Below are 13388 nucleotides of genomic sequence, written 5' to 3' on the forward strand. Positions count from 1 at the left end.
GCCTCCTCTTATAAACCCTTTTATTTTACAGTTTGTTTTTATATTCAGTGCTGCCCTGTGTGGAGTAGTATAGGGTGCAGGTAAGATTGCCTTGTCCCAGGCCTCAAATCTATACTGGTGGCCCTGACCTGTCCAGTTGTCCCAATTTTAGGTGAACTGTTAAAATATGTTTTGTGAGAAACGAACTCTCTGAAAATGACAGCTTTTATTAAATTTTGCTTGAGAATCTTTTCCTTTGAGAATGGTATGGGGAAAGTGTAGGCTTCTAGCAGTATTCTTATCTGATCAAGAATTCATCAAGTTACAGAAAGAATTGGTCACTCCTACATTTGCATGAAACAAAACAAAACAAAAACTTTAGTAGAAGAATAGTCGCTAATTAACATAAGTAGTTGACTTTTTAGGTCTGTACTCATGTCCTGAGTAAAGCCAGACCTGAATTTTATTACTCAGTTCTGATTCGTTTCCCTTGCAACAATTTCTAGGAGCTGAACGAGAGACAAGGAGCAAGTATTTTTTTAAATCTACATACATTCATAAAATTATAATTTAGTAAGTGTAGGAAAATCTGCAAACTGCTATATTAATAGTTCTTTTCTTCTTTTTAGATTAAATTAACGCTGTTTGAAACAGAACATTGTTTTCATCATGATGGTTACTAAAGATGAGAGACCAAAGTCCAGAAACCATGATTTTTACCTTTTTCATGCCCTGATGATGCTAAGCATGACCATGCTGTTTCTTCCAGTCACTGGAACGTCTAAGCAAAATATTCCACGACTCAAGCTAACCTACAAAGGTAAATGTGTCAGTGTTTTTCAGGTTGCCTTCTTTTATTTAGAAATGCATACTGACTTCAGTGAAATGTTTGTAGTATTGGCATCAGTTAATAATCAGATTATTATAGGGGCTTCCCTGGTGGCGCAGGTGCTAAAAACAAAAACCAGGTGCTAGGATTTGAGAATTACGTGCTAAGAATGGTTAAAACAAAACAAAACAAAACAAAACATGGGGCTCCCGGGATTCCCTGGTGGTGCAGTGGTTGAGAGTTCGCCTGCCGATGCAGGGGACACGGGTTCGTGCCCCGGTCTGGAAAGATCCCACTACGCCGCGGAGCGGCTGCGCCCGTGAGCCATGGCCGGTGAGCCTGCGCGTCCGGAGCCTGTGCTCCGCAACGGGAGAGGCCACAACAGTGAGAGGCCCACGTACCAAAAAAAAAATAATAATAAGAGGAAGATTATTACAGAATGCAAAGCCCACTGATTCATTATTCTTGGTGAAGAAAATAGACACCAAAACTGTTAATGTATGCTTTTCAGTTCATTATTTACAATTTTAAACTACTGATTAGCATAATTAGGAAATTTTGGTCAGCAAGTTGTAGTCAGTTTTTTGTTTTTGTTTTTTGTTTTTTTTTGGCTATGCTGTTTGGCATGTGGGATCTTAGCTCCTCTACCGCAGATGGAACCCGCGCCCCCTGCATTGGAAGCATGGAGTCTTAACCACTGGACCGCCAGGGAAGTCCCTGTAGTCAGTTTTATATTAAAATAAATCAATACCTATGTATGGTCAGGCCACTCAAGATAGCTGTTCTCTTGCTCTCTGTAAGTCCCCTGTTCAACCAGTGCCTGCTTCACCTATACCCTACTCACCTGACAGACCTTCCTACATGCTTGCCCCATGCCGCAGCTAATGATTGTTCTAATTTTAGCCACCATGATAGCCTATCAAAGGGGCAGTTAGGGGCGGGCCCCTCTGCTGGTTTCCCTGGTAACTGATGAGCCAAACTGCCGTCAATTTCCCTTATAAGTGGTAACCTCCCCCTGCCCGTGGGAGTGAAGCCTGTCTGCTTTGTCCTGCTTCGGTGTGAGCCGCATACATGGTGGGGTGTTGCTCCAGAACCTTGCTTCAGACATGTAAGATCTCCCATCCATTAAACCTTTGATGGCTCTGTCGCTGCCTCTGGGCTCTTTGGTCTTGAAGCTGGGCAAGCACAAGTCTTGTAGGCCTGTGGGGTGCAGCTCAACAGCCTAAAAATAGAAAAATCATTAATTCTATACAGCTGCTACTAATTCATTGATCCTTAGTATTTTTTAAAACAGTAAGATATCTTCAAAAATATTAACAAACTAAAATACCTTGAATATCTCAAGCATATACATATTTTATTGTTGAAAAAATAGTCTGTGTGAAAAGCTTAAAATACAGAGATGAGAAAACATTTAAGAAATGAAATCTACTAAGATAATTGTTTTTAAATGTTTAAATTAGTATGAAAGCAAAGTTTATATACGAATATGTGTTTATATGTAAGTGTAATATATCAATATATATATCGAGAGAGAAAACGAGCCAAGTTTCATGCTCAAAGATTTCTTTTTTTTTTTTTTTTTTCTGTAATATCCCCTTGGCTTCTTTAATACCTAAGTAATGAGAGGAATGTAGGGAACTCAAACTCCTCTATTCTGAACTTGGCGGGTAAAAATCATGCTGGCAGTTTTAATCTTTAAGACAACTTATTTTCAGCTCAAATTAAATATCAATAGTAAAAGCAAATTTGATGTCTAATGTAAGCTTAAGTGGAATTATCTTATTTGACTCATTACACATTTCATATGTTGGTATTTGTTTGGAATTTATACCTCATGAATTAAAGAGTTAAGGTAACATTACTTTTGAGTTTTTGTATTCTCGAATTTCTAGAGCAGAGACAACTAATCTATGGTTAAAAAAATTCAGGGCATTGCCTTTGTGCAGTTGAGGGAAGGATCGAATGGAAAGGGATATGAGAGGAAACTTTCTGGGCTTATGGAAATGTTCTCTATCCTGATAGAGATATGGATCACCGAAGTATATAATATGGACTTTTCACAACCCATCATATTACACAAGTCAGATTTGTTTGCCTGTTTTCAAAATTTATCTTAAGAACAGAACAGAAAACAAGTATGAAAAGCCAAACAATTAAAAAAAAAAAAAAGAGAAAGTTTGAAAATAGATTGAACGGAAAAAAAAGGAAACACTACCTGGTTTCTATGATATAGTGAATAACACAGGAGCATTGCATTGACGAGGGTGGACCATGCAAAATAAATTAGACTTGGAAAGAAACTTTAATAATAGTTAATAATTACTCACTGAGGAGTCATCATAAGCAAAGCATTGGTATAAGGAGTATGTGTGAATGATGTCATTTTATCCTCATCACCACCCTGTGAGGTGGGGATTATTATCATCTGCCTAGAAATGAGGTTACTGAGGTACTGAGGAATTAAGGTCTCAAATTAGTTGGTGGCTCAGCTCCTGAGTCAGCCCCGTGCTTTGGAGAGCCTGGGTGCCTAATCATATTTCTCACACCCTAGACCAGAGCAGCAGTTCTTGCCTGAGACACTTACCTACGGAAGTGAACTTTAAAGTTGACAGAAGCATCATGCTGATATTTGACTAACTGATTATATGATTTCAATTGTCAAAATTAAATGGAGTTGAAGACCACACCCTCTTGGTAGCCAAAAGAGATTTACAGACTTTGATAATCTTATGGGAAAAAGAGAGATGGTCATTGTGCTAATTTGTGTTCATAATCAAAATTTTATATGAGTGACTGTAAAATATTAACTCAAATGTGGTAACTTGATCATTAGAAAATAACAAATCAGTTCCTAAAAATAAAAAAAATTAAAAAACATTAATTTTATGTAGCTGCTGCTAATTAGTTTATCCCTAGTTAGAGGGTTTTTTTTTGGTATGAATCTATGTTTTTGTATTAATACTTGGAATCAACCATATAAGAGTTCAAAATCCTGTTTTATTTATCTCTCTATAGATTTTCACTCTTTCTAGCACCTAGTACTTATATAAAAGGAGAACTGGTATAAATGTTGGATTAAATGCAATAAGAACTATTCTTTGGATGGTTCTTATATTTACTATACTTTCCAAATGTTATATTTTTTAGATATTTATCTACATGTCGATTGTCTGTTGATACATGTCAAAAGCAGTAGCAAAGACTGAATGCAGGGAAGGAATTTTAAAAATCTCTCAACTCACCCTCAATAGACACACACACACACACACACACACACACACACACACACAAACACACAAACACTCACTCCCGCCTCACCCCCTCTCCCCCTTGTCTCCCCTTTCTCCTCTCCCCCCTCCCCCTCCCTCTTTCCTATAGCGCCCTGTGGCTGCTGTTAGCCATTCATTGCCAGATTGTATGCTAATAATAGAGTAATGATCTTGGCTAGGAGAATTACTGACAACGCTTACAGAATATTCCTCTTTCCACCTATAAGAATTTGGGGACTTTTCTTTGGAAATCATCAGTTCAGCACTATGAAGTAAGTATGCATTAACCATACACTTGGGAGAATTTCAACAGTTTCCCTAGCCACCTCTTCTCTGCCATATCTGAGAGAGTAAAAGGAAAGTAGTTCAAATCCTGATGTAATAGTTTTAAAAAGTAGCCTATTCCTGAATAAACAAAGTTATAACGTAAACATCACTGCTAACATGGGGTTATGACGAGGAAAATTCCTACCTCTGAGATAATAATCAGAACTCTCCTTTGGCATTTTCTCTTTCTCTTATGACTGACTAATGAGTGAAGATCACCTAGTATCACCCATTGCTTAGTTTTGAGGGAGTCTAAAACTTCATGCTTGGCATTAAAATACTGCCAGCATGTGAGGTTAGAAAAATCAGTCAAAATGAAAAATTAACTGTATTTTCAAAAATAATTCATTTTTATGGGCACAAAATCAGCTTTGCTTTCCATAACTCAAGCTTCCTTAGGTGCAGACCAGAGACACAGCCAGTATCAGTAGAGTTAGCTACTTTAAACAGCTGCAAGATTATTTTGAGGGATTTCTTAAAGGCCAACAGAAATATAATAACCATTTTATCCAAAGAATGCTCTTTGATAAAGACTTAGCTTTGAACCTCTGAATCCACAGGAGCTTGTTTGGTTCTATTGTTGTGTAAAGAGATTTCCCCTCAGTTGCATATTTTGAATTCTTGCACATTTATGCATACTAAATCAGTTTCTTGAGTAACAAGTAAGGAAACTTAGAGGTCAGGATGTTCTGTATTTCTGGGTTTTGTTTTATAAGGGTAATATATATATATGGCCTTACAAGGTGAGCTTCTCACAGTGACTTGTATGCTTTATACTGCAGATGTAGTAAATATAACTTTTGAAAAATGACCAACTTCAGTCTTGCAATTACTGTAAGCATTTTTTGTATTATAAATCATCATGAAGGAACTCATGCCGGTTAAGGATATTTATACCCAGGAATCGTTTGTATCTGCAATGGTATTTGTTTGGACAACTCCTAAAGATGAGATAGGTAATATAGCTAAAGAGGGAATGGGCAAAAACTTTGAAAAAGGAAGAGAAAAGTCACTGTCCCCCTGGAATTTCTTTACCAGATAGGGAGGCAAACAATAAACAGGTAAACAAACAGGTGAAGGTTATTTCAAATAGTGGGAAGTTCTATCAGGAACATCAAACAGGAGACTGCATCCAGGACCCTACTTAGACTTTAGGACACTATGAAGAACCATCACTTTTATACCCATTTTATAGATAAGAAACATGAGGTTAGAACCTGAAGGCCTTGCCCCAAAGCAAGAAGCTGTTAAGTGGCAGAACTGACTTGTGTGTTTTCACCTCTCTAGTTCCAGGCCCATGTTCTTGCCACCTTGTGCCCTTGAGGGAGGCATTGCATGTTCAGGAACACAAATATCAAGATATATAAAAAAAAAATACAAGGTTTCATTATTACATCTTTGGCAGTATGCTTTTCTCAGTAACTACCAATAGTACTAATTATTTTTTGCTCCTCCAAAACTTACGTCTTTTCATAGAAAAGAAAACTGGAAATCATCTTTAAAATTTTTATCTGCTATTGTATAACTAAACATTAGTGCATTTGATAGAATAGTTCTTTATCTTGTTTGAGTCTTCTGAGGAATGAGTGGATAAGTCTATATATTTTTCATTATTTAAAAATGACTCTATTTAGCTGTGAAATGTGGCGTGCCTCAAGTAGAGATTCATGGCCATTTCACTCATCTAACTTGTTTGATTTGACTAGTTTTGTATAACTTCTGATATCTCGATTGAGTATAGCTGTGAAGAAGGCAGGTTCTGAAGCCAAACTGCTTATTAGGTCTTAACTGCTGTTACTAGTTGTGGGACATATGGATGTTTATTTTATGTACTGCAGTTTTCCAAGTGCGTTAATTTATTTAATTCTAATCAGGTAGTTGTGAAGGTGTCTTGATCCATGTAAAGCATGTAAAACAGTGTTTGGCATAGTAAACATTTAATAAATGCTGTCAATTATTAATTTTTGTGAAACACTATTATCTTGCTAGATATTAATGGTTGTTCCCAGACCAGAGTTTTCCCTATATAAACAAGTTTGAAAAATATTACATAGTTTCCTCCTGGGGATTTATAGCATATATTAAAATTGCTTCTGTTTACTCTCAAACATTTTATACTAGGGTTAGTTTCCCTCAGTCCAGTACCACCCACAGATTGTGAATTTACTGAAGGTACTTTCCAGTATTTTTATCTTCATTGTCTTCTAGTAGTTAACAAGCCCTTAGGTGGTTATTGACTTTGGTAAGAGTAGTGTCTTTGAGTAGTTGGTAGCCTTCAGGGTGGGTTAAAAGGATTCATAAAATCATTCATTCAGGAGTTCCTTTCTAAAGTGGACATTTTTGTTGTCAAATCAATGAGAAAAGAAGATGACTTGCTCTGAATATCTCTCCTTAAGTATATAGTAAAGAAGTATTATCAATCTAATAGTAAGAATTCCCATATATTTTCTTCTATAGAGAAAGTCATTGATGGTTTAATTTTTAATGGACTCACTTGTTTTCCCAGATGTGTTTTCTCTAAACTGAGGCTGTGTGTGGGACTGGGCTTTCGTAGGTTTAAGAGCTCAAGGATAATATTATTGTGTATTTGATATTCAGCTCTCAGTGGTTAATAACAATAGTTTATGATGCCCACTGTTTCCAGCCCCATGCTGGCAACAAGGGGATATGTTAGCAAGTAGAAGAGGCAAAACTCCCTGGCATCATGTAGTTTATATTCTGATACAGAAAGGTAGACCATACATAAGTACATTACACAGCAAGATGGAAGATGATAAGTGCTATGGAGAAAAATGAATCGGGAAAGTTGATTGGTGGGGGTGTAGTAGTCAAATATGGCGCTCAAGAAAGAGCTCACCCAGAGAGTGATGTTTTCACAGATACTTCAAGAAATTATTGTTGCAAGTCATGCAGATACTCAGGAAAGGAACATTTTTGGCAAAAGGAACAGCAAGTGCAAAAGTCCTGAGGTGGAAAGGTGTCTGGCATGTTCAAGGATCTTAAAGTATGGCAAAAAAACCAGTGGAATGGGAGAAAGAAGAAAATTGATTAAATCAGAGAGTTAATAGGAGGGAAGAAGTATTAGATCCTTTCACTGTTGTCATTTGTTAAAACGTTGGTTTTTAGTCTGAGTGTTATGGGAATCCATTGGAGAATTTTGAGCACAGAGGTGACATGGTCTGACTTTCATTATTATAGGATCACTCTGGTTTCTGTACTGTGTGTGCACTGAAAGGGAGAGATCAGGGAAATAGGGAGCCAAGTCTGAGAGGACTGTAATAATCCAGGTGAGAAATGATGGTCTATGAGCCAGACTGGTTGCAGTGGAGGTAGGAGAAGAAGATATGAAGGTAGAGCCAACAGGATTTGTTGATGGATTGGATATGAAGTAAGAGAGAAGTCAAATCTGACTCCATGGTTTTTTTGTTTGTTTGTTTTTGATCTAAGGATGGGGTTACTATTAATTGAGATGGCAGAGATTGTGAAAGAATGTCGTGTGGGAAGATCAAGTGGACATATTCGTTTGAGAAGGCTATTAGATATCTAAGTAAGATGCCTAGAAAGCACTTGAGTATATCATTTTTGGAGTTTATAGACGATGTCAATTGGAGATATGAATTTGGCAGTTAGCATAGAGAAAATTTTAAATCCATGAAATTCTGTGAGACGACTAAGGGATATAGAAAATTTAGAGGATTGAGTTCTGGGATACTCTTAAGTCAGGAAATTAGTGAAAGGAGGACTGAGCATCTCAGTGAACTAAAAGAAGTGCCCAGGTATGTAGGAGAAAAATCAGAAGTTGTGGTGTAGAGAAAGTTAAAGGAAGAAAGTAAGAAAAGGGACTACCAGCAGTGTCATATTCAGCTAATGTGTCACGAAAGATAAGTAAAAATTAACATTAAATTTAACAACAGGAGGCTTCCCTGGTGGCGCAGTGGTTGAGAGTCTGCCTGCCGATGCAGGGGACGTGGGTTTGTGCCCCGGTCCGGGAAGATCCCACGTGCCGCGGAACGGCTGGGCCCGTGAGCCATGGCCGGTGAGCCTGCGCGTCCGGAGCCTGTGCTCCGCAACGGGAGAGGCCGCAACAGCGAGAGGCCCGCGTACCGCAAAAAATAAATAAATAAATAAAATAACAACAGAAGTCTATTGTTGACCTTGATAAGAGCAGTGTCTTTAAGTGTGGGAGCCAGAGCACAACTAAGATGGATTCTGAAGAGCATGGGCTCGGGGGAACTGGAGGCAAGTGTAGACAGTTCTTTCAAGGAGTTTTCCCATAATAGAGACGTGGGCAGTAGTAGCTGGAAGGACAATGAGATCAAGAGACTTGTTTTTTTTCATGAGCTAAACAACAGCATATTTATTTGTTAATTGAAATAATCTAGGAGAGGAATAATTAATGATTCAGGAGAAATGTGGGATAATTCATACACTATTGAAGAAAATAATGATTTTTTCCTTCTAAAATCAGGCTACTTTTAGAACATATGTTAATAAAACTTGCTTATTTTGCATAATAAACTATCGTTTGGTTCATTATCAGTGTCAACTGTTGTGTAGGTAGAAAGAGAGGTTAAACAGATATAAAAATATATTCAGTTTGATATATTGATATAGGTTTGTAAGTACTACATATGTTTAGAAATTTGTTATGTAAGGATTTAGAAATAAAACTTCAGAAAGATTAACTAATAACCTCAGAGTCACATTAGTAGATAATTAGAAAGCTGATCCAAGCCTTCTGCGTTTCAGTACAATAGTGTTTGTACTACAACTTGCCTGTATCCAGCACTGTGATTTAGTGATGATTAAAATCTATTTAACACTATGTAGAGCATTCTTCTAAACATGATTGATCTGTAGAGGTTCACAGAGTGGTAGAAGTTACCTAATAATATATGGTAACATATGATGTAATATTGCCATACAAAAGTATCATATAAAAAGTGTTCCTGGAATTAGGAACATACATAAAAATCACTGAGGCCTATGTGGTCAGTAGTGTCCTCCTGGCAGGGCAAAGGAGAGCTACATCATGAGACACTTGAATTGCATCCTTGTTATGCATAAATATGGAAGGAATTTATAAGGGCATAATTTAAGTAAAGGCAAATTTTTCTGGCATTAAACCCAGTCCACTATTTTTTGGTTAAAATAGGTTTCTTTGAATAGATCGTATACTGTATATAGTTGGTTTACTATTCTGTAAATTATTGAGGAGATAAAATTTTTTATCTACAATTTCTTGTTTTATGACTTCACTTACCTAAAATTTGGCTCTAATTTCTTGGGTCTTATTAAATAAATTTTAGCAGTGAGATTCTTTCAGTATAAATGTAAAACTGTAAGTTTACAGATTTTTTTTAAATGAATGTCATTGGGTCATTTTAACAGAAAATTTGGCAAATGCCTCTCTCTTAAGAACTTGTAATATACATTTTGCATTTTTCTGAGTCCTTTCAACATGCTGTTTTAATCCTATTAATTCAAAAGAGGCATAAATTAAAGCTAAAGTGCTTTTTATTTAGGAAGAAAGATACTCATAAAGAGGTTTATTTCACTAAAGCCAAAGTGAGCCAGACACAGTCTAGAAAATAAGATAAATATTTCAGTAATCCCAATGGAATGGTAAAGTGGAGGAAGCAATAGAAGTGAACTTGTCTGTGGGTATGTTCCATAAAAACAGTAAGTAGAATTGTTTTGAAAAAGAACCTTGCTTTTCTAAGTAATGGTCAATCTTAAAATATAAAATATAGCTGTAATGGGTGATAGGGCTTAGAGTTAGAAGAGACCTTGATAGGTTTTAGCTTTCTCTGCCATGTACTGTTCTTGTACCATTAGAACAGTTGTTTGCTCTTTCTGAATCTAGGTTTTCTCATCTGGAAATTAGTGATAATCCTTTGGTTAAGGATCAAATGAAATAATAGAGGAAAAGCTCCTTGGAAGTTATAAAGCACAAATGGATATTATGATAGGCTTCAAAGAGAGACCAGACATAATATATTACTGAATTAATTGAAGTAGGATGTGAAGAAAATTCAAGGTCTTTAAAAATATATTTAAGCATCTTGGATACAATTTCTCCTGCCACACATAACAGGACATTTACTTGAAAGTCAATTAATAAATCATAACTTGGCATCTTTACATTTTCCTTCCAGGTTAATGCATATTAAATGAATGTACTTCTCTTCTTTGTATGAGAAAATGGAGGGGAAAGAGTTTTATATGTCTTTGGTTGAAACTAAGTAGGTTATTTATCACTTATAGCAATTAAGTTAGTTATAAGTTAATCACATTGGTCACAGCTGTACATCCCTAACTTATTCTAACAATGTAGTGTTGTAGAGGAAAAATAATAATAATTTGGCTATTTTGCATAAATTAACACATCATCATATAAGGGTTTGAGAGAAACTGTAGTGTGGAGAAGAAAGAAGAGTCCAGCACTTCAAGGCAATTGGGGCCACAGTGTTCTTTAGCTTTTCTACTCCAGCTGTGGTTCAAGGACCAGTAGCGCCAGCATAATTTGAGAGCTTCTTAGAAATGCAGAATCTCAGGCTCCCTCCTAGACTTCTCAGTGAGAGTCTATTTTTTAGCAAGAATCCCAGCTGATCTGAATGCATGTTAATCCTGAGAAGCACTGCTTTTAGAGTGTTTTATTTCCAACTCTCTCCTCTTCCCACCCTCCTCTCCTCCATCCTCCCACCCCCAATACACACAGGAACATTTGGATATCACAACAGGAATCTCTTATGATTGCAAAGCATTAGAGGCACAATTGGGTCTCCAAATGGCACATTAACCTCTCTGAATTATTAATAAGGCTGTAATAAATCCTGATTTAGATGGAAGGTAGATAAACCAACATAAACAAGAATCACTAGAGTTTGAAAAATCATCAGTTAAATGTTTGTTAGACTTCTTATGTGAAAGAAGAGGTGATGAATTGCAGCAATGATTTAGACATTATTCTTGTCTGCAAGAGCTTCTAGTCTTTTTAAGGGACAAAATAACTGCAAAAAGATTGATGCCATAGGATTAGGGTAAATAAAACCAAACATTTCAAAGAATTTCGGAGGAGGTTGGGTGTGAAATTGAACTTTGAACATTGGAAGAAATTTAGAGTTTATTGAATAAAATATATGTTGGCACTGGAGGATTTTGATCATGAAATTCTAACTTAATTCTAATTTAAGGGAGAAAACCAGAATAGACAGCATAATGTGGGAGAGATTGGAGAGGGAGGGGGGCAGGGAACAAGGTTGTTTAGGAGCCTGTTACAGTAATTTTGAGAAGCAGTAATATGGCTCTTAGCCTGGCTGATGATAAAAATAAATGTTTGAGGAAAAGGAATAGATAATTTGCATGAGGAAATCTATAAGGCTTTAAATTTACCTGGAAGTTGATGTGAGGGAAATGCAATATACTTACAGGTAGCAGTTATTTAAATAGGGGAATAAAAGAGTAAGGGAATAAGGAAGAGGAACTAAAAACGATTCTGTTATCTTGAGCCTGGGAACTAGGTCATGTCATTAAAGTCATTATAGTCAGTAGGACCAGGTGGTTGGGGGAAAAATGACAGTACCAAGCAGGCTACTGGAAATTCTGAACTGTGACTTGGGAGAGGCAGTGGGGTTTTAGGTGTCTATTTTGAAGTCATCAGCAGAGAACTAACAATTTATGGGAAACTAAATGGAAAACATGATCTCATTGTTTATGCCCTGTAATACTGACTGAAATTAAGGAAGACATTATTCTGTGACTGTATTTTGAATCTCCCTCTTGGAAGTCCATAAGCATATTCTGATGCAAATTCTGTGCACACGTGTACGGAATTATCTTCCTTGGGTAAGCTAGAGGACCCTTTCTGGAGAAAACCTAGAGAAAAGTTGCACAGATAACTGACATCTGTTTGTTCTGAATGAAAAGCCAAAAGGAAATTCTCTTGAATCAGTGGAAATTAACTTTCAGATCAGATGTCACACTGAATGCCCAGCACGATAAGTGAAAAACAAAACAAGACATATTCAGGCCAATTATTTTAAGTTTTATAATAGCAAGAGTGAGGAGGTGAAAGGAAAAACAGAAGACATTCAAAAGCTTGGGACACTGATGGCATGAGACTTCTAAACCATAACTTTGGAAGCCAGAGGATAGTATGTAAACGCCTCAGTTCTCTGAGGGTGAAAGCTGTTCAGCCCAGAATTCTATAGTTAGCCCAATTATCAACAAAGGTAAATTAAAGACATTTTCACACATGGAAAATTTCAAATATATAAGTCACAGTCACTCTTTTTTAGGAAACTTCTGGAGATGTGCTCACCAAAATAAGAAAATAAATCAAAGAGGAAAGACATGGGATCCAGGAAAAATGAGTTTCTTACTAGGAGAGTGGTAGAAGGAAGTTTGAAGAAACTATTCCTCAGGTCAGAGAATAGACAGTCCAGATTGGAGCAAGAGGAAGAAAGGGCCAAGAGGGGATGTTTCCTGAAGGAAAACAAAAAACAATCTGACAGAATTCCATTTGAAAATTTTATGGAGGCATTTTTCAGAAGGTGTGGAAAGTTTTGATCATGATCTTAAGGAAGTCTAAGCAAATGTCACAATTGGGGAATTATTAACAAAAACAACATTTTTTTTATTTTCAAGAAAGAAAGTATAATCAGAGAACACTGCTTTTTGTTTTTTAACATCTTTATTGGAGTATAATTGCTTTACCATGGTGTGTTAGTTTCAGCTTTATAGCAAAGTGAATCAGCTATTCATATATATATATATATATATATATATATATATATATATATATATATCCCCATATCTCTTTCCTCTTGCGTCTCTCTCCCTCCCACCCTCCGTATCCCACCCCTCTAGGTGGTCACAAAGCACCAAGCTGATCTCCCTGTGCTATGTGGCTGCTTCCCACTAGCTATCAGTTTTACATTTGGTAGTGTATATATGTCCATGCCACTCTCTCACTTTGT

The 13388-nt window shown here is 36.6% G+C and overlaps 1 protein-coding gene across 1 annotated transcript in view; it reads left to right on the forward strand.

The window, feature by feature from the left end:
* Positions 1–648: 648 nt before the first annotated feature.
* Positions 649–13388, forward strand: part of SEMA3D (semaphorin 3D) — a gene marked incomplete at both ends in the record, with an annotated part of 133847 nt that continues 121107 nt past the window's right edge. Inside the window, one exon of the mRNA XM_082661799.1 lies at positions 649–799. Coding sequence (XP_082517925.1) covers positions 649–799 — 151 coding nt within the window. The remainder of the gene's footprint in view (positions 800–13388) is intronic.

The sequence above is a fragment of the Grampus griseus genome (genome assembly GCF_964374135.1).
Source record: "Grampus griseus genome assembly, chromosome: 9".
NCBI classification, from domain to species: domain Eukaryota; kingdom Metazoa; phylum Chordata; class Mammalia; order Artiodactyla; family Delphinidae; genus Grampus; species Grampus griseus.